We start from the raw sequence: 27,609 nt of genomic DNA, 5'->3' as shown, positions 1-27,609 counted from the left end.
TAGAAGAGATGGTTAGAGAAATTCACTATGAGAAAATAAAAGATTACATAATATCATACAAAATTACAATTTCATCCAAGATCTCAAAGTTACCCTAAAACTTACATTTTTCTCTAGTCACCAAAGTGTAGAATGGAGACACTTACAAATAAGTATTAACTCTAAAATATGATCATTTTAAGATTTTATATATGGAATAAGTATATGAATATTTATTTTCTCATTGTAACCTATAATTAAAGACAAACCCAACTTCTTATTTGATGGGTGTCCTTTTAAGATTTTTGTACAAATGTTTTGAGTCTAAAGCTTTCATGTCTGGAATAATCATACAAGTGCCTAGAAATAGACACATGAAGTGCGACTCTATATGGCTGGATATTGTAGCATTAACTAGCCTTTCACCTTCCATCCCCAATGAGGTCACTGAGCTTTGGTTCAGTGATATTTAGTGGAGAGTGCATTTGATCACCTCGTGGAATAAGATCAATTGGATTGTGATTCTGGCTCTTGTTAGCCTTGTATGAAGTGGATCCTTGAGTATTTTCAGTCGAAAAGGTGCCAGTTATATCCTTAAAATCCCAATCAGTCAAGTAGCTTGGCTTTGATGTAACAGCACTCACTTCAATATCTCCAGTAAGCATTGCTACAACTCTTGACATTGTTGGCCTCATTGCTGGTGACCCTTGAGTGCACAAGAGAGCTACTCCTACAACTCGAAGAGCTTCATTTTCATCGAATTCTGTTACACTTGGATCCATCAGCTCTAAACTTCGCCCACTTTCATTCAATTTCCACGCCTAGAAACATTATACCATCAATTCACTTTGAGAAGGACTGATTTCATTGACAAGGGTAAACAGGTAAGTTAAAAAAAAGTATACAGAGTTTTTTTCTTTTACCCATTCGAGAAGATAGACCTTTTCGTCATCCAAACTAGAATCAGAATTTGCTCTCCCACTCAGGATCTCCAGAGCAACCACACCAAAACCAAAAACATCAGCCTTCTCTGTCAGATGTCCACGCATTGCATACTCCGGTGCCAAATAGCCTCTACAAGAAAATTAATTTGCTTGGTGAGAAGGTTTATTGCTAGAATCCCTTCAAATAATCTCCATTGATTTTACATGTGGCTTATGAACACTACACTTTGATATTAACTATAGCTTAATTCATAATCAGCAAATTAAGAATGATTTAAGGACATTGTTAGAGGAGGTCTTACATGGTTCCTGCAACTCGAGTGCTGATGTGAGTTTTCTTGTCATCATAGAGTATTGCCAATCCAAAATCTGAAATTTTAGGGAAGAGGTTTGCATCAAGCAAAATGTTACTGGCTTTGACATCTCTATGTACAATCCTTGGCCTTGACTCCTCGTGGAGATAAGCTAACCCTCTAGCAGTTCCCAGGCAAATATTGAGGCGGTTTGGCCAATCAAGATGCATGTCATCTTTTCCTGCATAATTAGGAGACGCAAGCTTAGTACATAATCCATTACATTACAAAAATGAAGTCTGAAAACTGAACATGTATCTTATTGAAGTACAGTGATTTGTCCAACCAAGATGCAAGCCTTTTCTATTCATATTCTTCAGCAACGAAAAGTATAGAGAATCAAGTTTCTATGGCATCTTCATACCAAAGAGTGTTTTATCAAGGCTTTTGTTTTCAAGGAATTCATAAACGAGGAGGCGTCTATTTCCTTCAATGCAGCATCCATACAATTTCACAAGATTCCGATGTTGAACTGCCGATATGGTTGCGATCTCCGTCACAAATTGATTTGTTCCCTGTTTAGATGCTACTGAAAGCTTCTTTACAGCAACTTCTCTCCCATCAGAAAGCATACCCTAGAAAGTACCAGAATTTAGTAATGTAAAGCATAATTTGATTTGTTCCCATCAGAAAGCATACCTGGTCCTAGGTAAACAGACAAATCTTGAACCTCTACCTTATCTTGTTTATAAAATGTAGAGTAATTGTCTTGCGCTTCTTACCTTGTACACAGGTCCATATCCTCCTTCCCCTAGCTTATTTGAAGGGCTGAAGTCTTCGGTGGCAGTCCTCAACTGGGAATAACTAAAAGTGTTTGGTCTAGGGCCCATCCCAAGCAACACTGCAGATTTAAGCAAGAAAAAATGAAGTCATTAGTTTAGGATACCTTTCTTTGTATAACATAATTTGTACTGATCATGTTAGCTTAATATATAAAGTTCTAGACTGGAAATGGTGAATCATCCAAGCAGAGTTAACCTTTTCCAAAGAAATTACACCCAGATTCAAGGCATAAAATCATTTTCTGTTTAAGGAAAATTTGAAGGTCCTTGGTTGTGTGTCAGGATCAAGTACATTTTCACTCATATAAGAGAGTAGAAGGCTTGAGGAGAGCCTCTACTAACTATTGGAATCATCACACTTCACAAATACCAGAATCGATGAGGTTTGGATTGGACAAACTATAATAAGTACAAGTTATCTGATTATTAGATGGTCTTACCTTCCTCATCTTCGCTGTCTTTTTTCAACCTGATGTAAAGAAGTACAAATATCAGGATCAAGCTCACAACTCCAACAGAAATGGAAACACCAACAATCACCCCCGTCCTGCTCTTCTCTGTTCGAGTACTGGATGGTATCCCACTAACATTTGGTGTAAAATCTGTGCAGTAAATTCAGTTAGCAATAGCAGTGAGAACCAGAGAAGCACAATCTGAACATACTAAGTTTGATTAGTAAGTTAAGACATGTTACCAGGAACAACATTGAGGGCTGAAATGATTGGTCCATAGTAGCCTTGTACAGGGTTACAGCACGTACCCTTACCAGCCCAAAACAGGTGAATTTCAAGATGATTTTCTGACACAGTAACGTTAAAAGTCTTTGTAATTGCTCTGTCGACCCCCCCTGCCTCCATTGATATGTCAAAGTCCTTCAATTGGCGATTTCCCTAAGAAACATATGAACATAGAAAATGGAATTTTAATCATAGAAATTTATACAACATGCATTTGGTTTTAAACCTTTTTTACCTGAATATAGATATCAAAAACACGTCGTGCTAAACTTTCCCAGGTTTGTGAACTTCGAGCTGCAAATCTAGTTTCCGCAAATAACAGATTTATAGTGTAAGGCCCATTCTGGAGACCTAGGCCATAGTACCTGAGGGAACCAGGAGATATCCTTGAAGTCTGGTACAGCTCTGGGGTGTTGGTGCCGGTAACTTGTTTTAAGTTTCTTTCAAAATAACTAGGATCTTCTCTATCAGCGTACAAGCCTGCATTGCTCACTGCCCATTTCTCAGTGCTAGTTACAGTGAATGATGCTGCACTGATAGATGAATTTTCAGCTTCATAAACTGTGCCGTCAGCAGTTGTCATCATTGGACCACCACACTTGATTGAGAAATTTGCATCTGCAACAGATGACATGATAGAACTAAAATCAATTATTCTCTTCCAAATTGTTGAAGTATGAAGCCATTGTCACCTTTATATGAAACTAATTCCTGGAAGTCTAGACATGCTAGACAAAACTAGGATGATTACTGGCAGGGTCTGGGAAGGCGCACTTTGTATTGAATTGGACAATGAAAAGTTCTAGTAGGAACTAAATTGCTGAATGGAGAAGCTTACAGAGTGGAGGATTCCGATTGCATGGGAAATTTCTCTGTAGACAGTTCAATCCTGGTAGAACACTGCATGGGAAAACATTTATTGCTTATCAGAATTGGAAACTAAGAAAGAAGGAAAGGATTGGTTCCAAATACACGATCAATATTGCACCAGTTTTGCTTAATGTGCGCCCTATTAATTATAAGGGCTTTGAAAATACATATCACTTCACCTTATATTTGAGTTGTCAAAAGTGAAGTTGTTGGCCACTAAATTCCTGCATAGTTTCACAAAGGTTACTGACAAATATGTGCTGTAAAACTCAGTAAAGATTCGTGATGACAGAATAAGGCGATATTGATTTCTAAGAGGTAATTCATTTATTTGGTGTTCAAAACGTAGTGTTAAACTCAGAAAACAAAGATGCGTGAAGAAAGCGTTGTGGTTTGGGACACATACAATTGTATATTTGAGGTTACCCATGAAGGAAAAGTCCCTGACAGATAATTATAAGACAAATCTCTGCAAAAATAATTATATCAACGGGGGTTAGTAGGTGCATGATAACAAATGAGTTGCGATAAAATTAGATTCTAACTTAATTCAGATATAAAAAAATAAATAAAGATAAAAAAAAGGTTTCAGGATATAGTCCAATAAAATAATGGTGTCATGATATGATCTAACATTGCTTCAGAAGGCGTCATGTAATCGCTGCTCAGGCAGTGCCAACAGTTTCAATGTATAATATTCTTTGATACGAAGACTTACATTGTCTGAAGTGTACTGCTCTTCTGGTTAGGAAGGGTTCCAATTAGACTATTGTTTCCAAGAAACCTGGCCATTGCAATATATGGGAAGAGAATAGAAAGAGAAAGTAACAAAGTGAAGAGTTCAGCAAGAGTGTCAGAACCGGAAAAAAAATGATCAAAGCACTTCTAAAGGTTTAGTGATATTTACAAGTATTGAAGAGAACTCATAGTGAATAAAGCACTTGGAACTTGGCCTGTTAAATTGTTGAAACTTAAATCCCTGAAAAATTGATGAAAAAGTTACATAACACACGAGTGCAAGTAGATTTCAAGGGTGGCTTTGGCCTTTTAAGCTAAATGTATCAAGAACTTACAGTCTATCTAAAGTCTGGAATATTTCTCCAATATCAGATGGAATACTACCACTAATCAATGCATTCCTCAGAGTCCTTCGGAGAAGATAATCGAGAAATTAGTGCATATTTGGATGCATATAAAAATAAAGAATAGACTAGTCAACAACTTACAAGTCGGTCAAGCTCTTCAAGTTCTTGATAAAATCAAGAGTAGAGCTCACATTGCTTAAATCGCTGATTCGCCTGTACAGTTATGTGCATTTACACATTACTAAAACTAATTTTCTTTTGCATGTAGACAAACATATGAAAGACAAAGAGCGCTATATATATAACTCACAGAGAGGTCAGTGAGGTCAAGTTGGAGAAACTGGATGGTATGGGACCTTCAAAAGAATTCCCTTGAAATCTCCTGCAGGAACATTCCATAAACCAATCAAACAACTCATTATTCCCTGTAGCTATAAACATACTACTGTTGTGTCTAACAAATGCAAATATCAGAAGATTTTATGGCTTACAATGATGTCAGCGCTGTCCAGTTGCCAATAAAGTCAGGTATGTTGCCTGTGAAAGCAGCATCTGAAGCCGAACTGAACATATACAAGCCAAGCGAAGGTAAGCCATGCTGGGGTACACTAACCTTGGATTTGAAGATGAACAAACTGCTATAAGCTTATAGAATGTTATTTGCTTACAAGGTTGTCATTCTTTGAAGGTTAACAAATGTTGAGGGAATTTCACCACCCAATCCACAACTATTCACATAACTGCAAAACAAACAGATATCAAAATCATGTATTTAACTATATATGGTACAGATACTTAAAGAAAGGAGGTCTTTGGTTACATTACAGGGAACACGTGCTACAACTTACAGTTGCTCAAGATTGACAAGCTGGCCCAGTTCTGGAGGGAGTGTTCCTGAGAAATTATTTATACCAATAGACCTGTTGAACATGTAACAAATAAGGCTTTTTTAGAAGATTATCATCCAAATACGATTACCTATGTCCTTAAAACCTGTACAGTACTTCATCTTGTAATCTGTCTATAAATTAAGACCAAAATGAGGATATATGCAAGTAATTTATTCCACGACGTAAAATTTGATTGAAAAGCAAATCCTACAGCAAGTTTAGCTCTTTAAGATTTCCAAGCTCCTTAGGAATGGTCCCAGAAAATGCATTATGCGCAATTGACCTAGACGTCACATGAAAAAAAAATAAGGTCAATGAGCTGTCGAGGTTCAATTTTTTTTCTTTTTATGCAACAGAAGTGTGTCAGTTGTAATAAAATGTTCTGGAAAGAACTTCTTTACTTACAAACTCTGCAATGCAGTTAAATTTCCGATAAATGCAGGCAATGGACCGGTGAAGTAATTTTGATCAATTTTCCTGCAAAATTCCTTCAACTATATAAGCTAGAAGCATAGAATCTTTCAACAAAAATTTAATAATTTGGGTGTTTCCTTACAGAAGGGTAAGATACTTCAATGCCGTAATTACTTCTGGAATCTCCCCTCTTCTGTTCAAAGCATACACTCTCCTGAAAAAAGTTCAAAAGTTATACATAGACTAAAACATAGACCAAACAAATGCCAATTGCCCTAAAATTTATGAGGGCTCATGCGAAAAATCAAAATTCTTTAGAGAGAGAAGAGATACAGTTGAGTAATGTGACATGTAGTCCTATTATTGTAGGTACAGACACATTTGATGGCAGGATTGTTGGTAGTGTCTTCAAATTCGGTGCCGTTAATGGCAGATCCACTGCATGGCTCTCCACTTAAATTCCATAATCCCACAGCTTTTGTGTCCCATTGTTCAAATAATGAGTTCAATGCACTTACTGTGTCACCATCACAAAACAACTTTTATAATTAGTTTTCACTAAGGCTATTTTTTAAAAAAAATCAAAGATAACAAAAATAAATAACTGAAAAAACTAAAGAAAAAAAATCAAATGAAGCAATTAAAAAATCTTTTGCTGCAGTTTGGTTTTGCTTTTGATTTCAAAAATTTAAAACTGATTAAATGGGACCGGTTCAATTTGAACCCTAAACCAGGTATAAAATGTTTATTTTTCTCTTCGAAACCTTATACCACTAATTTCCTTTCCTCCCGCAGTCGATCACCCCACCCTCCTTCTCTATCTCTATAGTTTGTCGACTCTGCTCACCTCTCTCTCAAACTCTCTCACAGCCTTCTCCCCCTCCCTCTTCTCTCTATTTCTGGTCTCTTAGTTTGGTGCGGTTGAAATGGAAAACCATTGAACACTATGGGATCAAAATGATTTTTATTGAAAAATGTATTAAAATAATAAATTTTTTATTTTTAAAAAATAATTTTTAACATCAATACATTAAAATATCAGAAAACATTAAAAAAAATATTAATGTAAAGCAAAGAAAAAAATAAAAAATTTTAATTTTTTTTAAAAAACGATTTCAAGCCACCAAGTTGGCTTGGTTAGGATTTTATAGAGATATACATAGAGTGAAAATCTTCAAGTATATATCACTTTATCTTAAGTTATCTAAACGAATCTTTGAAAAAATTCAAGGGCTACGTAACATATGGAATTACTTACCCCACTTAAAGTTAGATTAACTGGTTTATTAAGAAATTGATCAAACTTTTGAATCTCCATAGCAAAAGTTGAAGGAGAAAAGTCAATTACTTACATTCAAGAGTTTGATTAACAAAAACCATATGTATTAGTTGACTGTTTGCATGGATTATATGGAAATTCCAAGATAATGACTGTAAGAAGAGAAAAAAACCTCTAAGGTGATGAAATCACAGTCGAGGATTTCTAATTTCAAAATGCCCCATAAAAAATAAAAAAAAAACAAAACAAAACAAAATAGATACTTCAAGAGGGCATTGATTGTGACCCCTATAAATATCCATCCACCCTCTCTTTCATATTATTATCATGCCAAAAATATATCATAAAAGCTAAGCCATCTATGGACATGAGTGAAAAATATAATATTTTTTTGGCTACCAACTTTGGAGTGGGGAGGTAGTGGGTGTTTTTTAAACTATTTTTTGGTTTAAAAATATAATAAATTAATATATTTTTTATTTTGTAAAATTTATTTTTAACACTATCTAATCATAATGATATAAAAATAATAATAATAAAATATGAATTAAAAAAAACAGTACCAAGCTGTTATTTTGCTCCTTTTGTTTAATCATAACATGTGAAAAACAAAAACATCATCAAATACATAGGTAGCATTTTTTTAGTTTTAATCTCCTACTAAAAAGGCAATTCTAATCTCCATGAAATATGGATGAAAACAGACCAAGAAAGAAAAGTAAGAGTTTCAGTCAGATTTTACATGTATATGTACTTTGCCTTAAGACTATAACCCAGATTAATTTTAAGAATGGTAAAACAAGATAAGAAATGACGTATTTTAATTATTAAAATCATTTGAAGCTAATTAAGAGCTATATATATTTCTTATATATAAATCTCCGATCTGCAGTTTTTCTTCTCTTTTTATCAACTAAACTGCATACCTTAGTTTCTCGCGGGGAGAAAATAAATTTCTGTCACCCAGTACCCTCATAGCTAAAACTAATGAAACCCCGGATACGCGAAGGTTGCAAGAGTAAAAAGAAAAGAAAGAAGATGCAAGAAAGATGGATATGGAAGCATATTCACATGGTTTATTTTGGAACCATTTGCCCCTCATGAGCATATTTATTTAACTTGTACTGCAGAATTCAGGAGGTCTGAGAGAGATAGGTACCTTCAGACGGATCAGTAGTGGCGTTTTGAGCGTTGGACAAGTGAAACATTGAAAGAAGGATGAACAAGTGAAGACAGCAAGAGTAGATAGCGAAGACTGAAGAAGGGAGCAGCTTTACACTCCATCCCATCTCTCTCTCTCTCTCTCTCTGGGAAAAGGAATGCCTCTCTTTAGAGTGAGCTGTAGTTAAAATGAAATGAAAGGCTTGTCTTTAAATGCACTGAAAAAAAAATACAAAGATAGCGATAGGAGTGAATAACCCGTTTGTTTGCTGTTTATATGCTTGGAAAGTAGGTTTTTGAAAAATAAATTATTTTTTGTTGTTTAATAATTTTATGAAAAATAAGGTGGAAAATATTTTTTAGTATTTGGTTAAATTATGGAAAATAAATTAAAAAAATAATATATTAATATTTTTTTTAAAATGTATTAAAATAATAAAAAAATAAATGTTTCAAATTAGAAGGTTGAATGAGAATAATATTGAAAAAAAATTAATTTTATAAATTATCTCAAATAAAATAAATAACAATCAAAATAATAAAAATCAAATCTAACAGAAAAAAATTAAAAGACGATAAAATTAGAATAATAATAATTATAATTTTATAAATTATTTCAAATAAAATAAGTAATAATCAAAAAAATGAAGATCAAATTTGATAGATAAAAATTATCAATTAAAAAAATGATAAAAAAAGTAAATAACAGTCATAAAAATAAGGATCAATATTAAGATAAAAATTAAATTAAATCAAATTCTAAGAGATAAAATTAAAAAAAAAATTCAAAATAAAATATATTGTAATTAAAAATTTAAGAATTAAATTTGATATAATCAATAAATAATATGATATTTTTAAAATTTTCATAACATCTGAAATATATTTTTTGTTCAAAATAGAAGTAAAATATTTTTCTTGAAAGCTAAGCTTTTTTTTATTGAAAATATTTTTTATTAATTAATTTTTTTAATAATAAATAAATAAAATAAATAAATAAAATTATTTTTCTTAAAACAAACGTACGAAGACTCTTTGTGGTCTTGGTCTACGTAATTGACGCGCTGATCTCAATTTTGGTTTTAGTTGGGGAGGCCATTTCCTTCTTTTTCAATTTATAAGGTCAGATCACTTTCGCCTCAAGATGATGTATCAATAATCCATGACCATTAGCTCGACGGGTTAAACAAGGAAGAGTTTGTTTTTTTTGGTTGAAAATTCTTTTCATTTTAAAATATATTAAATTATTTTTTTATAAATTATTTTTTTTTCAATAATTTTAATAATTTAATGTTAAAAATAATAAAATTTAGAAATATTATTTTAATGTGCGCATAAATAGTGTTAGTGTGGGTTTGATATTGTAAAAACACTTTTAATTGTGATTTTAAAAAATATAATTTATTAAAAAAGTTGAAAGATGGGTTTGATATTGTAAAACACTTTTAATTGTGATTTTAAAAAATATAAGTTTTAAAAATATGATTTATTAAAAAAGTTGTAAGATAATTTTTATATGTAAAATAAATAAAATACAGTTCTACATGAAAAACAAACTATTTTTACTTTTATAAAATCTTATATGCGAAATCTATTATAAAAAAACAAAAAATATTTAACAAAAACAACTTCGTAACTTAGGTTTTAGCATTGCTTCATCAACTCTACGGAATAGAAAAGGGGCTGTGTTAGTATCTCAAATATTTTAAAAAAATTCTGTGTTAGCATGCCTCAGTCATAATCCTCGGCATAGTGATAATCATCCTCTTCATTTCAAAATACATATCATTGTAGTTGTCATTGTTGCCGGCATCAGTCTCTCCATAATCATGTTCGTGCTCCTCATTTTCTTCACTGGCACCATAACTGTGTCCTTCAGGGATGGAGTTCTCGTCCACCTGCTGTGAATCAGCATAATTGGCATTAGAGTGTTTGCTGTCTTCTACCTTTCCAGGAACCTCCTCCTGTGATCATACAGCATATATTAACTTATGACCATTAGGAATAGAATCTTTGAAGAAAATAAAAGCACTGTAAGTATGGAAAAGTGGAAATAATTCAAACCAAGCATTGATGGTAACAAAAATAGAAACCCACCAATGTCACAATCATACAGTGCAGATGAATAACATGTTTCTATAGTTTGCATGATAAGTGGTGCAGGTTCAATTTGCAGAGAGTTTTAAGTCAACTTTCTCCCTTAGAAGGTGGTTTTTTAACTCAGCATGTCTTAAGAGTTCAATTACTTAATATCACTTCTGTATTATTTTTGTGAATAGAAATGTCAATTATACTAATAAAATGATGCAAATGAAGTGCTCCTGCAAGGTTTAATGAAATTTTGTTACCGATAATAAGTTGATAACAACTAGCTGAGCCCTATGTTAAGTTTTTCAAGACATACGGAGAGAGCAGCTTCCTTTTTTTTCTTTTCTTCCGAGGAAACATAAAGTGGGCAAATTCATCCTAAAAAAAAAAAAAGGGGGAAGTAGAGAAACGTACAGGGTCATCATCCAATAGCTTCTTCAAGACATCATAGTTTATTTTCGAACTCGATCTCTGAAAAGACCAGACAAAACAAAACGTTAGTATCCAAAAACACAAGAAGTTACTAAGAGGGCCATAAATTCTCGCATGATGGGCAAAGATTTAACAGTAAAGCTGTTGGGAAAAAAACTTAAAAACGTGAAAACCATAAAGTTTTCAAATCGATTCTGTAGAAAAACCTCATTGGTAAGCCAACAGAACTTGCGCTTTGCTTGCATATCTTTTGCTCCGAAAGCAGAATTAGGTCCCTCGAGAGAGGAATCTCTATACATCTTCCTTCCATATCCTTTGCTCTAGTCAAGTTGCCACTAACTTTGCCACAGATACAAGTAAAATGTCTAAGATGCGAGGCAAGTTCATTAAAACCTGCAATTCTCTCTGCGTAGCATACTTGTGATTTATTTGTTTCTGCACTTATCTTACACATAAGAGTTGTATTTTACTTCAAGCCAGCAAAACTAATGGACATTTATACCTTAGCTCATAGGGGCCACATCTCCTATAAAACCTTTATCTGGGAAATGAATATGTGATCTTCCAATGTCTATAGTGAAGCCCTTGAGCCAGATTTGGAATCTTTTATCAATTTTTAAAACTAGATGATAAATAATAAATGTCATAATTGTGGGGGGAAAACACAGAAGAAACATGATTGCTTTGAGTATAAAACTTGATTGCACAATTCATCAGCGCTTTGTTTGCATCGTACCAAAAAACAAATTAACCAAAAGAAAAAAAAATACATGCATTGGTAACCATACATTTTCTATTTACAAGTGAAATTTTTAATTATAAACTTAAAATTTAGTGTATAAAATAATTTTTAAAAAATTAAAAATAACAAGAGAGTGACATTTTCAATAGACTTTGATCAACTTGACTTATCCTTTCAAACTAACTATTCCAATTATAGACCCGAATTTTCAAATTTTTTATTTAATTACATAACAATAAAAAAAAATACAAGCTATTTGAAAAACAATAAGATAAAAGTTTTTAAAAAATATGGTGGGCTGTAAAAAACACTATTTAATATTATAAAAAGATTGTTATAATCTTATTTAAAATCAAAATAAGAATTGAAAGATATTTAATAAAATAACATCTAAAATATATTCTTATTTAATTTTAGAATTTAATAAATTAATTTTTTAAATTAATTAATTTTTTAAAAATATATAAATTTAAATTAATGAAAACCCAAACAAAAAAAAATAAAAACATGCCATGCATGAGCACATGGTGTAAATTAAAAAGCTCACGTGCACCTGGGCAGAACATTAAGCTTAAGTTTATGCTTGGATTTTTATTTTATTTTATGTCAGGAGCAAATAACACATCATCGTTTTTTTAGGCGACAGGTCATCTCTTTTGCCTAAAATTCAATCACCAATAAAATCTGAGGTATTATTATTTTATTTTGAATTAGGTTTGTTCATGTGTCATGCCCACACACAATGAAAGTGCTAGCAAAAGTTTTGATCTTGTGCTTGATGGATTGGAAAATTGATACTAACTTGTCAACTATTACATCGGATAATTGCTCAACTAATAATGCCTTGATATCTAATTTGAAAGATAAATTTCAAGTTAGTTCATTGATATTAATGTTGAACGGTGATTTTATTCATATAAGTTGCTATGCTCATATTTTGAGCTTGATAGTGAAACATGGGTTAGAACTAATTAAGAGTGGGATTGACAAAACTAGAGAGAATGTACTTTATTAGACAACTTCATCCAAAAAGGAGGAAAATTTTCACCAAAATTCTTGCCATGTTTGTATTCCTATAACTAAAAGCTTGGTTCTTGATTGTTCAACAAGATGGAATTCAACATATTTGATGTTTAAAATGTTTTGATTTATAAAGATGTATTTTCTCGATTTAAGAAACGAGAAACCCAATATAATAGTCTTTAAAGTGAATCTGATTGGGAGTTTACAAGTTAAATTTGTGATGGGTTGAAGATATTTTATCAAGTCAAATTCTTTTTTTTTTCAGAACAAAGTATCATACAATTAATCTATACTTTTTCAAAATTTGTTTGATTAGATTGGCATTGCAAAATAAACCTCGTTGAACTAGCAAGACACATATTAACATGTCACAGAATGAAGTTGTTCCTACCATTAAACTTGTCTACATCGAACTTCACTGTTGATGTTACTTTTATCGTCATTAAGAAAGCCAATTAATAACCATACAAGTTCTTATACCAATTTGTTGTAGAAACAATCCTGAATCTTAAACTAACTGGCAAGTAGAGAAATATAAAGGAACTACAATGAGTTGCATAATCAGTCATAACAAATTTATATGGTTCAACATCTTAGGCCTACTTCATAGAAGAGATGATTAGATAAATTCACTGTGAGAAAATAAAAGATTATATAATGTCACACAAAATTACAATTTCATCTAAGATCTCAAAGTAACCCTAAAACTTATCTTTTCTCTATTTTTTCTAGTCACCAAAATGTAGAGAATGGAGACACTTATAAATAAGTATTAACCTTAAAAAATGACAATTTTAAAATTTTATATATGAAATAAGTATATGAATATTTATTTTGTAATTAAAAGTTTAAGGATTAAATTTGATATAATCAGTAAATAATATGATATTTTTAAAATTTTCATAATATCTGAAATATATTTTTCGTCCAAAATAAAAGTAAAATATTTTCATGAAAGCTAAGTTTTTTTTAATTGAAAATATTTTTCATTAATTAATTTTTTTAATAATAAATAAATAAATTAAATTATTTTTTTCGTAAAACAAACGGACGAAGACTCTTTGTGGTCTTGGTCTACGTAATTGACGCACTGTTCTCAATTTTGGTTTTAGTTGGGGAGGCCATTTCCTTCTTTTTCAATTTATAAGGTCAGATCACTTTCGCCCCAAGATGATGCATCAATAATCTATGACCATTAGCTCGACGGGTTAATCAAGGAAGAGTTTGTTTTTTTTTGGTTGAAAATTCTTTTCATTTTAAAATATATTTAATTATTTTTTTAAAATTATTTTTTCCCGTAATTTTAATATATTAATATTAAAAATAATAAAATTTAAAAAATATTATTTTCATGTGCGCATAAATAGTGTTAGTGTGGGTTTGATATTGTAAAACACTTTTAATTGTGATTTTAAAAAATATAAGTTTTAAAAATATAATTTATTAAAAAAGTTGTAAGATGGGTTTAATATTGTAAAACACTTTTAATTGTGATATTAAAAAATATAAGTTTTAAAAATATGATTTATTAAAAAAGTTGTAAGATAAATTTTTATATGTAAAATAAATAAAATACAGTTCTACATAAAAAAAAAAAAAACAATTTTTACTTTTATAAAATCTTATATGCGAAATCTATTATAAAAAAAACAAAAAATATTTAACAAAAACAACTTCGTAACTTAGGTTTTAGCACTGCTTCATCAACTCTACGGAATAGAAAAGGGGTTGTGTTAGTATCTCAAATATTTTAAAAAAATTATGTGTTAGCATACCTCAGTCATAATCCTCGGCATAGTGATAATCATCCTCTTCATTTTCAAAATACATATCATTGTAATTGTCATTGGTTCATTTTCAAACATATAAAGAGTTTTCAACTGCTGATGTTTCTTTTATCGTCATCAAAAAAGCTAATTAATAACCATACAAGTTCTTATATCAATTTGTTGCAGAAACAACCCTGAATCTTAAATTAACTAACAAGTAGAGAAATATAAAAGAATCACAATGAGTTGCATAATCAATCATAACAAATTTATATGGTTCGGCATCTTAGACCTCCTTCATAGAAAAAATAATTAGAGAAATTCACTATAAAAAAATAAAAGATTATATAATGTCACATAAAATTATAATTTCATCTAAGATCTCAAAGTAACCCTAAAACTTAACATTTCTTTATTTTCTCTAGTCATCAAAGTGTAGAGAATGGAGACTTATAAATAAGTATTAACCCTAAAAAATGACAATTTTAAAATTTTATATATGAAATAAGTATATGAATATTTATTTTCTCATTTTAACCTATAATTAAAGACAAACCCAACTTCTCATTTGATGGGTGTCCTTTAAAGATTTTTGTACAAATGTTTTGAGTGCCAAGCTTTCATGTCTGGAATAATCATACAACTGCATAGAAATAGACACATGAAGTGCGACTCTATATGGCTGGATATTGTAGCATTAACTAGCCTCTCACCTTCCATCCCCAATAAGGTAACTGAGCCTTGGTTCAGTGATATTTAGTGGGGAGTGCATTTGATCACCTCGTGGAATAAGATCAATTGGATTGTGATTCTGGCTCTTGCTAGCCTTGTATGAAGTGGATACTTTCGAAAAGTTGCCAGTTATATCCTTAAAATCCCAATCAGTCAAGTAGCTTGGCTTTGATGTAACAACACTCACTTCAATATCTCCAGTAAGCATTGCTACAACTCTTGACATTGTTGGCCTCATTGCTGGTGACCCTTGAGTGCACAAGAGAGCTACTCCTACAACTCGAAGAGCTTCATTTTCATCGATTTCTGTTACACTTGGATCCATCAGCTCTAAACTTCGCCCACTTTCATGCAATTTCCACGCCTAGAAACATTATACCGGCAATTCACTTTGAGAAGGATTGATTTCATTGACAAGGGTAAACAGGTAAGTAAATAAAAAAGTATAAAGAGTTTTTTTCTTTTACCCATTCGAGAAGATAGACCCTTTCATCATCCAAACTAGAATCAGAATTTGCTCTCCCACTCAGGATCTCCAGAGCAACTGTCACGACCCGAATCCCGGATCCGTGACCGGCAACGTAGGAGCGGTGTCGAAAGGACACCTCACCTACGCTAAGCCTCAGAACAGACATATCAAAGAACAATTTGTTCAAAAATACGCAGTGGCTCATAATATTCAGAAATATTATATTATTCAAATACTAATGAAACCGAAAGATAATTATTAAAACAAAAATAATAATTCATAATACTCATTACATTGTCAAAATCCAAATGTAATTAAAACAAGGTAACAGTGGAGCGTCTAAGACATCAAATCAAAACTGAAAGGGAAAGCCTTGCGAACAAGCAAGGCATACCGACCAGAACTGAAGAAGCGGAAACACTCAACAAAGTTCCAGAAACTAAGAACCTGAAATAATATTAAAAATGAGGGTGAGTTCAACCAACTCAGTGAGGGAATAATATTTAATACACATTTCATATATTTCAGATATTATTTGCAAGATGATTTATCTTGATATACATATACGTATACATATACATATACTTACTAAACATATTATCATAACGTAGTGGATTACATGTCAGAGAACAGATGACACCCGAAGGTGACCAGATGACACCCGTCGGTGACCAGATGACACCCGTCGGTGACCACTGTGGAATGATCAATCGCCACAGGCTGATGCCTCTCTCATCAGCTAGGTATACAGAATACTATGTGCACACAGGCTAACTATTCTCCGTTAGCATGGAGTTACTGACAAGTCCCATATCAAGGCATAATAGATATTCACAGAATCATCAAAGAAACGTATATCATTTCAAATAGAATTTACTTTATCAGATTGCGAGTGCAAATTCAAGAATAAATGAGTACTCGGAAAATAAAGCAACATATATAAATATTCAAGAAATTTACTAGTCGTACTCATTGTATAATCAACATACATATTTATTTATATTATATGCATATTAAAGATTATTCCACTCACCCGGAAAATACTGAACTAAAGGAATGTCAGGCAAAAGACCCGAAAATCCGATTAAGGATCGTTAGGAGAACCTACAATAAATATATGAAATATACTCAAAAACAAATCAAACAAAAGATACAAATGCATAAAATAAACTGGGCTTAATCTCCCGAGTTTAGGGACTAAAACGACAATTTTCCAAAACAGGGACCAAAACGTAATTTTACCAAATTTGAGGACCGAATTGTAAATATATATATCCATACTGAAATTATCCATAATTCGTCCTTATCTTTGTCCAGAATCTTGAATTATGCCCCAAGGTCCAAAATGTGATTTTATCAAAATATTAGGGGTCAAATCGTAATTTGTCAAATTGGAGGACCAAACTGAAAATATTAATTATACTGGAATTTTGTCCTTAAATCATCCTCAGTTCTGTTCAGAACCTCAATTTATGCCCCAGGGACCAATCTGTAAAATTTCCAAAGTTCGGGGACTAAACTGCAATTTCCACGAATTGAGGGACCAAACTGAATTTTCGTCATCTTCAACCTCAAACCCAGAATTTCAACAGATCACCTACTGTTAACCCCTGATTTCTAACACAATTTCACCATTTAAACAAAATCATAACTCAAAATCATTATCCTTTAATTCAATCTCTCAAAAACAACTAATTAATCAAATACCCACATCAATCAACCCCTTAATTCAAACTAATTCATCAATTAACTCAAAATACAAACTTCAAAACTCTCAAAATTAATCAAAACCGAAATTTAACATATTATACACTTAAAACCATAAATCTTACCTTTTTACTTATTTCCTCTACTTCTTTTCTCCTTTCTTTCCTTCTCTCCTTTCTTTTCTTCTTCTTCCTCTTTTCTTCTCTTCTCCCGTAACTCTCTTTCTCTCAAAATCAGATCATTCTTTTTTTTTTTTTTTTTTCTTATATATATTTATCAACTATTGGTCAATTACCACAATACCCTTCAATCATTTATACTTACTCTTTAAGCCACCAAGGGCTTTATTGTATTTTCCAATCTTTTTAACTCAAAATATTACAGCAACCACACCAAAACCAAAAACATCAGCCTTCTCTGTCAGATGTCCACGCATTGCATACTCCGGTGCCAAATAGCCTCTACAAGAAAATTAATTTCCTTGGTGAGAAGGTTTATTGCAAGAATACCTTCAAATAATCTCCATTGATTTTACATGTGGCTTCTGAACGCTGCGCTTTGGTATTGAATATAGCTTGGTTCATAATCAGCAAATTAAGAATGATTTAAGGACATGGTTGGAGGAGGTCTTACATGGTTCCTGCAACTCGAGTGCTGATGTGAGTTTTCTTGTCATCATAGAGTATTGCCAATCCAAAATCTGAAATTTTGGGGAAGAGGTTCGCATCAAGCAAAATGTTACTGGCCTTGACATCTCTATGTACAATCCTTGGCCTTGACTCCTCGTGGAGATAAGCTAACCCTCTAGCAGTTCCCAGGCATATATTGAGGCGGGTTGGCCAATCAAGATGCATGCCATCTTTTCCTGCATAATTAGGAGACGCAAGCTTAGTACATAATCCATTCCATTACCAAAATGAAGTCTGAAAACTGAACATGTATCTTATTGAAGTACAGTGATTTGTCCAACCAAGATGCAAGCCTTTTCTATTCACATTCTTCAGCAACCAAAAGTAAATCCTGTCTTTTCGATCCTCTAGATGGGTGTAGAGAATCAAGTTTCTATGGCTACTTAGTAAGGGAAATATGCAAGCATCTGGGCATCTTCATACCAAAGAGTGTCTTATCAAGGCTTTTGTTTTCGAGGTATTCATAAACGAGGAGGCGTCTATTTCCTTCAATGCAGCATCCATACAATTTCACAAGATTGCGATGTTGAACTGCCGATATGGTTGCGATCTCCGTCACAAATTGATTTGTTCCCTGTTTAGATGATACTGAAAGCTTTTTTACAGCAACTTCTCTCCCATCAGAAAGCGTACCCTAAAAAGTGCCAGAATTTAGTAAAGTAAAGCATAATTTGATTTGTTCCCATGAGAAAGCATACCCGGTCCTAGGTAAACAAAAAAATCTTAAACCTCTACCTTATCTTGTTTATTAAATTTAGAGTAATTGTCTTGCGTATCTTACCTTGTACACAGGTCCATATCCTCCTTCCCCTAGCTTATTTGAAGGGCTGAAGTCTTCGGTGGCAGTCCTCAATTGGGAATAACTAAAAGTGTTTGGTCTAGGGCCCATCCCAAGCAACACTGCAGATTTAAGCAAGAAAAAATGAAGTCATTAGTTTAGGATACCTTTCTTTATCTAACATAATTTGTACAGATCATGTTAGCTTAATAAATAAAGTTCTCTATAAGAAATTGTGGATCATCCAAGCAGAGTTAACCTCCTCTAAAGAAATTACACCCAGATTCAAGGCATAAAATCATTTTCTGTTTAAGGAAAATTTGAAGGTTCTTGGTTGTGTATCAGGATCAAGTACATCTTCACTCATATGAGAGAGTTGAAGGCTTAAGGAGAGCTTCTGCTCACTATTGGCATCATCACACTACACCAATTCAAGAATCGATGAGGTTTGGATTGGATAAACTATAATAAGTACAAGTTGTCTGATTATTAGATGGCTTTACCTTCCTCATCTTCCCGGTCTTTTTCCATCCTGATGTAAAGAACTGCAAATATCAGGATCAAGCTCACAACTCCAACAGAAATGGAAACACCAACAATCACCCCCGTCCTGCTCTTCTCTTTTCGAGTACTGGATGGTATCCCACTAATATTTGGTGTAAAATCTATGCAGTAAATTCATTTAGCAATGCAGTGAGAACCAGAGAAGCACAATCTGAACATACTAAGTTTGATTAGTAAGTTAAGACATGTTACCTGGAACAACATTGAGGGCTGAAATGATTGGTCCATAGTAGCCCTGTACAGGGGTACAACACGTACCCTTACCAGCCCAAAACAGGTGAATTTCAAGATAATTTTCTGACACAGTAACGTTAAAAGTCTTTGTAATTGCTCTATCGACCCCACCTGCCTCCATTGATATGTCAAAGTCCTTCAATTGGCGATTTCCCTAAGAAACATATGAACACAGAAAATGGAATTTTAATCATAGAAATTTGTACAACATGCATTTGGTTTTAAACTTTTTTTACCTGAATATAGATATCAAAAACACGTCGTGCTAAACTATCCCAGGTTTGTGAGCTTCGAGCTGCAAATCCAGTTTCTGCAAATAACAGATTTATAGTGTAAGGCCCATTCTGGAGACCTAGGCCATAGTACCTAAGTGAACCAGGAGATATCCTTGAAGTCTGATAGAGCTCTGGGGTGTTTGTGCCGGTAACTTGTTTCAAGTTGTTTTCAATGTAACTAGGATTTGCTCTATCAGCGTACAAGCCTGCATTGCTCACCGCCCATTTCTCAGTGCTAGTTACAATGAATGATGCTGCACTGATAGATGAATTTTCAGCTTCATAAACTGTGCCGTCAGCAGTTGTCATCATTGGACCACCACACTTGATTGAGAAATTTGCATCTGCAACAGATGACAACATAGAACTGAAATCAATTATTCTCTTCCAAATTGTTGAAGCATGAAGCCATTGTCACCTTTATATGAAACTAATTCCTGGAAGTCTAGACATGCTAGACAAAACTAGGATGATTACTGGCAGGGTCTGGGAAGGCGCATTTCATATTGAATCAGACAATGAAAAGTTCTAGTATGAACTAAATTGCTGAATGAAGAAGCTTACAGAGTGGAGGATTCCGATTGCATGGGAAATTTCTCTGTAGACAGTTCAATCCTGGAAGAACACTACATAGGAAAACATTTATTGCTTATCAGAATTGGAAACTAAGAAAGATGGAAAGGACTGGTTCCAAATACAGGATCAATATTGCACCAGTTTTGCTTGATGCGCACCCAATTAATTATAAGGGCTTTGAAAATACATATCACTTCACCTTATATTTGAGCTGTCAAAAGTGAAGTTGTTGGCCACTAAATTCCTGCATACTTTCACAAAGGTTACTTACAAATATGTGCTGTAAAACTCAGTAAAGATTCGTGATGACAGAATAAGGCGATATTGATTTCTAAGAGGTAGTTCATTTATTTAGTGTTCAAAACGTAGTGTTAAACTCAAAAAACAAAGATGCGTGAAGAAAGCGTCGTGGTTTGGGACACATACAATTGTATATTTGAGGTTACCCATGAAGGAAAAGTCCCTGACAGATAATTGTAAGACAAATCTCTGTAAAAATAATTATATAAGCGGGGGTTAGTAGGCGCATGATAACAAATGAGTTGCCATAAAATTAGATTCTGACTTAATTCAGATACAAAAAAGAAGGAAATAAAGATCAAAAGGGTTTCAGGATATAGTCCAATAAAATAATGGTGTCACAATATGATCTAACATTGCTTCAGAAGCTGTCATGTAATCGCTGCTTGGGCAGTGCCAACAGTTTCAATGTATAATATTCTGTGGTCTGAGGACTTACATTGTCTGAAGTGTACTGCTCTTCTGATTAGGAAGATTTCCGATTAGACTATTGTTTCCAAGAAACCTGGCCATTGCAATATATGGGAAGAGAATAGAAAGAGAAAGTAACAAAGTGAAGAGTTCAGCAAGAGTGTCAAAACCGGAAAAAGAAAAATGATCAAAGCACTTTTAAAGGTTTAGTGATATTTACAAGTATTGAAGAGAACTCATAGTGAATAAAGAACTTGGAACTTGGCCTGTTAAATTGTTGAAACTTAAATCCCTGAAAAATTGAAGAAAAAATTACATAAGAAACACATGGGTGCAAGTAGATTTTAAGGGTGGCTTTGGCCTTTTAAGCTAAATGTATCTAGAACTTACAGTATATCTAGAGTCTGGAATATTTCTCCAATATCAGATGGAATAGTACCACTAATCAATGCATTCCTCAGAGTCCTTCGGAGAAGATAATCAAGAAATTAGTGCATATTTGGATGCATATAAAAATAAGGAATAGACTACTCAACTACTTACAAGTCGGTCAAGTTCTTCAAGTTCTTGATAAAATCAAGAGTAGAGCTCACATTGCTTAAATCGCTGATTCGCCTGTACAGTTATGTGCATTTACACATTACTAAAACTAATTTTCTTTTACGTGTAGACAAACATATGAAAGACAGAGAGTTATAAAAAAAAAAAAACTCACAGAGAGGTCAGTGAGGTCAAGTTGGAGAAACTGGATGGTATAGGACCTTCAAAAGAATTCCCTTGAAATCTCCTGCAGCAACATTCCATAAACCAATCAAACAACTCATTATTCCCTGTAGCTGTAAACATACTACTGTTGTGTCTAACAAATGCAAATATCAGAAGATTTTATGGTTTACAATGATGTCAGCGCTGTCCAGTTGCCAATAAAGTCAGGTATGTTGCCTGTGAAAGCAGCATCTGAAGCCCAACTGAACATATACAAGCCAAGCGAAGGTGAGCCATGCTAGGGTACACTAACCTTTGATTTGAAGATGAACAAACTGCTATAAACTTATAGAATGTGATTTGCTTACAAGGTTGTCATTCTTTGAAGGCTAACAAATGTTGAGGGAATTTCACCACCCAATCCACAACTATTCATATAACTGCAAAACAAACAGATATCAAAATCCTGTATTTAACTACATATGGTACAAATAATTACAGAAAGGAGGTCTTTGGTTACATTACAGGGAACACGTGCTACAACTTACAGTTCCTCAAGATTGACAAGCTGACCCAGTTCTGGAGGGAGTGTTCCTAAGAAATTATTTATACCAATAGACCTGTTGAACATGTAACAAATAAGGCTTTTGTAGAAGATTATCATCCAAATACGATTGTCTATGTGCTAAAAACATGTACAACACTTCATCTTGTAATCTGTCTATAAATTAAGACCAAAATAAGGATATATGCTGATAATTTATTCCACGAAGTAAAATTTGATTGAAAAGCAAATCCTACAGCAGGGTTAGCTCCTTGAGATTTCCAATCTCCTTAGGAATGGTCCCAGAAAACGCATTATGCGCAATTGACCTAGTCACATAAAAAAAAAGTAAGGTCAATGAGCTGACAAGGTTCACTTTTTTTTTTCTTTTTATACAACAGAAGTGTGTCAGTTGTAATAAAATGTTCTGGAAAGAACTTCTTTACTTACAAACTATGCAATGCAGTTAAATTTCCAATAAATGCAGGCAATGGACCAGTGAAGTAATTTTGATCAATTTTCCTGCAAAATTCCTTCAACTATATAAGCTAGAAGCGTAGAATCTTTCAACAAAAATTTAATAATTCGGGTGTTTCCTTACAGAAAAGTAAGATACTTCAATGCCGTAATTACTTCTGGAATCTCCCCTTTTTTGTTCAAAGCATACACTCTCCTGAAAATAGTTCAAAAGTTATACGTAGACTAAAACATAGACCAAACAAATGCCAACTGCCCTAAAATTTATGACGGCTCATGCGAAAAATCAAAATTCTTTAGAGAGAGAGAGAGATACAGTTGAGTAATGTGACATGTAGCACCATTATTGTAGGTGCAGTCACATTTGATGGAAGGGTTGTTGGCAGGGTCTTCAAAAGCGGTGCCGTTAATGGCAGATCCACTGCATGGCTCTCCACTTAAGTTCCATAATCCCACAGCTTTTGTGTCCCATTGTTCAAATAATGAGTTCAATGCACTCACTGTGTCACCATCACAAAACAACTTTTATAATTAGTTTTAACTGAGGCCGTTAAAAAAAAAAACCAAAGAATTGAATAAATCGAGATAACAAAAAAATAACTGAAAAAACTAGGAAAAAAAATCAAATGAAGCAATTAAAAATCAAAAAATCTTTGGGTACGGTTTGGTTTTGGTTTTGATTTTAAAAATTTTAAACTGATTAAATTGAACGTGTTGAATTTGAACCCTAAACCTGGTATAAAAGATTTATTTTTCTCTTCGAAACCTTATTTCACTAATTTTCTTTCCTCCCGGAGCCACCCTCCCCTCCTTTTCTATCTGTAAAGTTTGTTGACTCTGCCCACCTCTCTCCTCTCTCACAGCCCTCACCCCCTCCATCTTCCTTTACCATTCATTTGGGAATGTGGTTTAACTCATACTCTTTTAAATTTTATTTTATTTTTGCTAAAAAAAAATTTATTTTTTTAGATTTTTTTATATATTAGTTTTAAAAATAATTTTTAAAAAAATATTATTTTAATATATTTATAAATAAAAACATTTTCACCCACAACTATCCGGAAAAAACTGGTATCGTGCCGGTGGAATGGAAAAATATTGAATACTGTTAGATTTCAGGTACTTTTTCACCGTCCCCGACTCCCCATGGTACTTGCTTGCTTGGTGTGTTCCTCTGTGTAAACAGAGACAGCACATAGAAGAATTACAAAAATTGTATGTAAAAACGGTGATATGAAGGGATTCATCACTCTACCAACCAATTACATAGTTTTTATTTTCTGATGATCATCATGGGTGGACTTCCTAATCACTATGCCTTGAACATAATATTTTAGCTCTGCTCTCAAGCCCTGCCCAAAGTTACACTCTCAAGGCCTGCCAAAAGATACCTGGACCTTTCTCGCTTGCAACCCACAGTAAAAAGTTGTCCATAAAGTTTTTTTCTTCCTTTTTTTTTTTTTTGGTTTAGGGAAAAAAAGAAAACAATGATTTTAATTATGATACCAATCCTACTGTTCCATTCTAAGTCATATAATCAATTTTTTTATAATTAAAAATATATTAATTTGTTAATAGTGATATTCTTATTCATATTCTTGGTTAATAAGAAAATCTACAATTTGATTTCTTGTTTTTATTAATTTTTGAAAAATTTGTCTCATCATTTTCACACATGAATCATTTACAAAGATATCAACTGAAATTAACTTTAAAATAATAATTAAAATATCAAAACTATATTATTTTAACAACAATTAAAAAAAAACAATAGGGTTTTTTATCTAGTTTTACTGGATAACCAAATCACTTGTAAATTTTTATTTTTAATTGGATCAAACTAGATGCAGGTCCCATGTTGATTTCCAATTCAAGCCACCAAGTTGAAGTAGAAAAGTCAATTACTTACATTCAAAAGTTTGATTAACAAAAACCATATGTATTAGTTGACTGTTTGCATGGATTATAAGAAAATTCGACATCAATCCTGATTTAATCTTCTACTAAAAAGGCAATTCTAATCTCCATGAAATATGGATGAAAACAGAACAAGAAAGAAAAGTAAGAGTTTCAGTCAGATTTCACATGTATATGATACTTTGCCTTAAGACTATAACCCAGATTAATTTTAAGAACGCTAAAACAAGATAAGAAAAGACGTATTTTAATTATTAAAATCATTTGAAGCTAATTAAGAGCTATATCTATTTCTTATATATAAATCTCCGATCTGCATTTTTTCTTTTTCTTTTTTTATCAACTAAACTGCATACCTTAGTTTCTCGCGGGGAGAAAATAAATTTCTGTCACCCACCCTCATAGCTAAAACTAATGAAACCCCGGATACGCGAAGATTGCAGGAGTAAAAGGAAAAGAAAGAAGATGCAAGAAAGATGTATATGGAAGCATATTCACATGGTTTATTTTGGAACCATTTGGCGCCCCTCATCATGAGCATATTTATTTAACCTGTACTGCAGAATTCAGGAGGTCTGAGAGAGATAGGTACCTTCAGACGGATCAGTAGTGGCGTTTTGAGCGTTGGACAAGTGAAACTTTGAAAGAAGGATGAACAAGTGAAGACAGCAAGAGTAGACAGCGAAGACTGGAGAATGGAGCAGCTTTACACTCCATCCCATCTCTCTCTTCCTCTCTCTCTCTCTCTCTCTCTCTCTAGAATTTAGAGCTGTAGTTAAAATGAAATGAAAGGCTTGTCTTTAAAAACATACAAAGAGAGCGATAGAAGTCTTTTTGATGCACTGTTCTCAATTCTGGTTTTAGTTGGTGAGGCCGTGATGTCTTGCTATATTTTAATGCCTTTGTCCCTCGCTTACTTTAATCTGGGTTGCCAATGTTCGAAGACCTGTAGTTTCTGCTGTCAGGATAGCAATTCCTCTTTGTTTACATGCTACCCCAGGTAAACCGAACCGGAGTTCCTTCTTTCTTCTGCCTCCTCAATCAGATCTAACTGGCCGGCACTCCCGGATTGGCTGCTTCATTACTTTATGCCAACAAGGACATCTATTAAAAAAAAAGGCAAGCCTCTTGAATTTGCATTGCGACTTTTCCATTTATTGAACAAAGTATAAAACTTGGTTTAAGACATTTTCGAAGGCATGTAGGGATATTCCAACACTTGATTCTCAATATCTGATGCTGAGAATGCATGAGATGGGGCCCAATCTATAATCCTAAGATGACCATTAGCTCGACGGGTTAAACAAGGAAGAGTTTGTTTTTTTTGGTTGAAAATACTTTTTATTTTAAAATAAATTAAATTTATGTTTTTTTAGATTATTTTTTCAGTAATTTTAATATATTAATATTAAAAATAATAAAATCTAAAAAGTATATTATTTTTTAAAAATATATGCTCAATTAAAAAAGTTGTAAAATAAATAAATTACAGGTCTACATGGATTGAAAAAAATATATTTGTATTTTTAAAGAAAATAAAAGCACTGAATAAAAGTATGAAAAAGTGGAAATAATTCAAAAAAAAGCATTGATGGTAACAAATAATAAAAAAAACATCAATGTCACAATCATACAGTGCAGATGAATAACATGTTTCTATAGTTTGCATGATAGGTGGTGCAGGTTCAATTTGCAGAGAGTTTTAAGTCAACTTTCTCCCTTAGAAGGTGGTTATTTAACTCAACATGTCTTAAGAGTTCAATTACTTAAATCACTTTTGTATTATTTTTGTGAATAGAAATGTCAATTATACTAATAAAATGATGCAAATGAAGTGCTCCTGCAAGGTTTAATGAAATTTTGTCACCGATAATAAGTTGATAACAACTAGCTCTATGTCACCGAGCCCTATGTTAAGTTTTTCAAGATATACAGAGAGAGCAGCTTCCTTTTTTTTCTTTTCTTCCGAGGAAACACAAAGTGGGGAAATTCATCCAGGAAAAAAAAAATTAGGGAAGTAGAGAAACGTACAGTCTCATCATCCAATAGCTTCTTCAAGACATCATAGTTGATTTTCGAACTCGATCTCTTGAAAGACCAGACAAAACAAAACGTTAGTATCCAATATTAATTGTTTTTATATTTTAAAAGTTATTTTTAAAAAAATTAAATTTTTTTATTAATTTTAAATTAATATTTTTTTAGTATTTTAAATTATTTTAATGTATTAATGTCAAAAATAATTTTTAAAAAAATATTATTGACATTTATTTTAACATGAAAATTTATTTAAAAATCAATCATAATCACACTTTCAAACAAGTTAAAAAAAAGGGCCACAAATTCTCGCATGATGGGCAAGGATTTAACATTAAAGCTGTTGGTTAAAAAACTTGAAAACGTGAAAACTACAAAGTTTTCAAATCGATTCTGACTTGTAGAAAAACCTCATTAGTAAGCCAACAGAACTTGCGCTTTGCTTGCATATCTTTTGCTCCGAAAGCAGAATTAGGTCCCTCGAGAGAGGAATCTCTATACATCTTCCTTCCAAATCTTTTGCTCTAGTCAAGCTGTCACTAACTTTGCCACAGATACAAGTAAAATGTCCAAGATGCGAGGCAAGTTCATTAAAACCTGCAATTCTCTCTGCGTAGCATACTTGTGATTTATTTGTTTCTGCACT

General features: G+C 32.7%; 1 protein-coding gene and 1 long non-coding RNA gene across 4 annotated transcripts; both read right to left on the bottom strand.

Moving 5' to 3' along the window:
* On the bottom strand, window positions 1-25,688 carry LOC118033975 (probable LRR receptor-like serine/threonine-protein kinase At1g56140). Of its 3 annotated transcripts, none has more exons than XM_073405748.1 (24): window positions 25,519-25,688; window positions 23,326-23,509; window positions 23,134-23,205; window positions 22,983-23,054; window positions 22,790-22,861; window positions 22,537-22,608; window positions 5,419-5,490; window positions 5,242-5,313; window positions 5,061-5,132; window positions 4,892-4,963; window positions 4,739-4,813; window positions 4,573-4,644; window positions 4,384-4,449; window positions 4,072-4,134; window positions 3,845-3,889; window positions 3,634-3,695; window positions 3,031-3,413; window positions 2,753-2,948; window positions 2,499-2,660; window positions 1,999-2,117; window positions 1,641-1,851; window positions 1,226-1,457; window positions 903-1,053; window positions 1-800 (listed from the first exon to the last, which is right to left on the bottom strand). In XM_073405748.1, the coding sequence occupies exons 1-24, from the start codon at window positions 25,646-25,648 to the stop codon at window positions 402-404; spliced, it is 3,126 nt and encodes a 1,041-aa protein (XP_073261849.1). In that variant the 5' UTR covers window positions 25,649-25,688; the 3' UTR covers window positions 1-401. The 3 variants fall into 3 exon arrangements, with proteins under 3 accessions (XP_073261849.1, XP_034895013.1, XP_073261852.1); XM_035039122.2 differs by lacking the exons at window positions 22,537-22,608; window positions 22,790-22,861; window positions 22,983-23,054; ... (1 more) ...; window positions 23,326-23,509; window positions 25,519-25,688 and adding exons at window positions 5,599-5,670; window positions 5,852-5,923; window positions 6,046-6,117; ... (1 more) ...; window positions 6,388-6,571; window positions 8,493-8,683; XM_073405751.1 differs by lacking the exons at window positions 22,537-22,608; window positions 22,790-22,861; window positions 22,983-23,054; ... (1 more) ...; window positions 23,326-23,509; window positions 25,519-25,688 and adding exons at window positions 5,599-5,670; window positions 5,852-5,923; window positions 6,046-6,128; window positions 6,197-6,268; window positions 6,388-6,545.
* On the bottom strand, window positions 15,947-17,833 carry LOC140954853 (uncharacterized). Its single transcript, XR_012168430.1, has 3 exons — window positions 17,582-17,833; window positions 16,783-16,853; window positions 15,947-16,196 (listed from the first exon to the last, which is right to left on the bottom strand). It is a non-coding gene; the product is annotated as an uncharacterized lncRNA (long non-coding RNA).
* Window positions 25,689-27,609: the final 1,921 nt, after the last annotated feature.

Source organism: Populus alba, chromosome 1 (assembly GCF_005239225.2).
Source record: "Populus alba chromosome 1, ASM523922v2, whole genome shotgun sequence".
NCBI classification, from domain to species: domain Eukaryota; kingdom Viridiplantae; phylum Streptophyta; class Magnoliopsida; order Malpighiales; family Salicaceae; genus Populus; species Populus alba.
The sequence above is the reverse complement of the archived record's forward strand: the minus strand, read 5'-3'. Positions and strand labels throughout refer to the sequence as shown.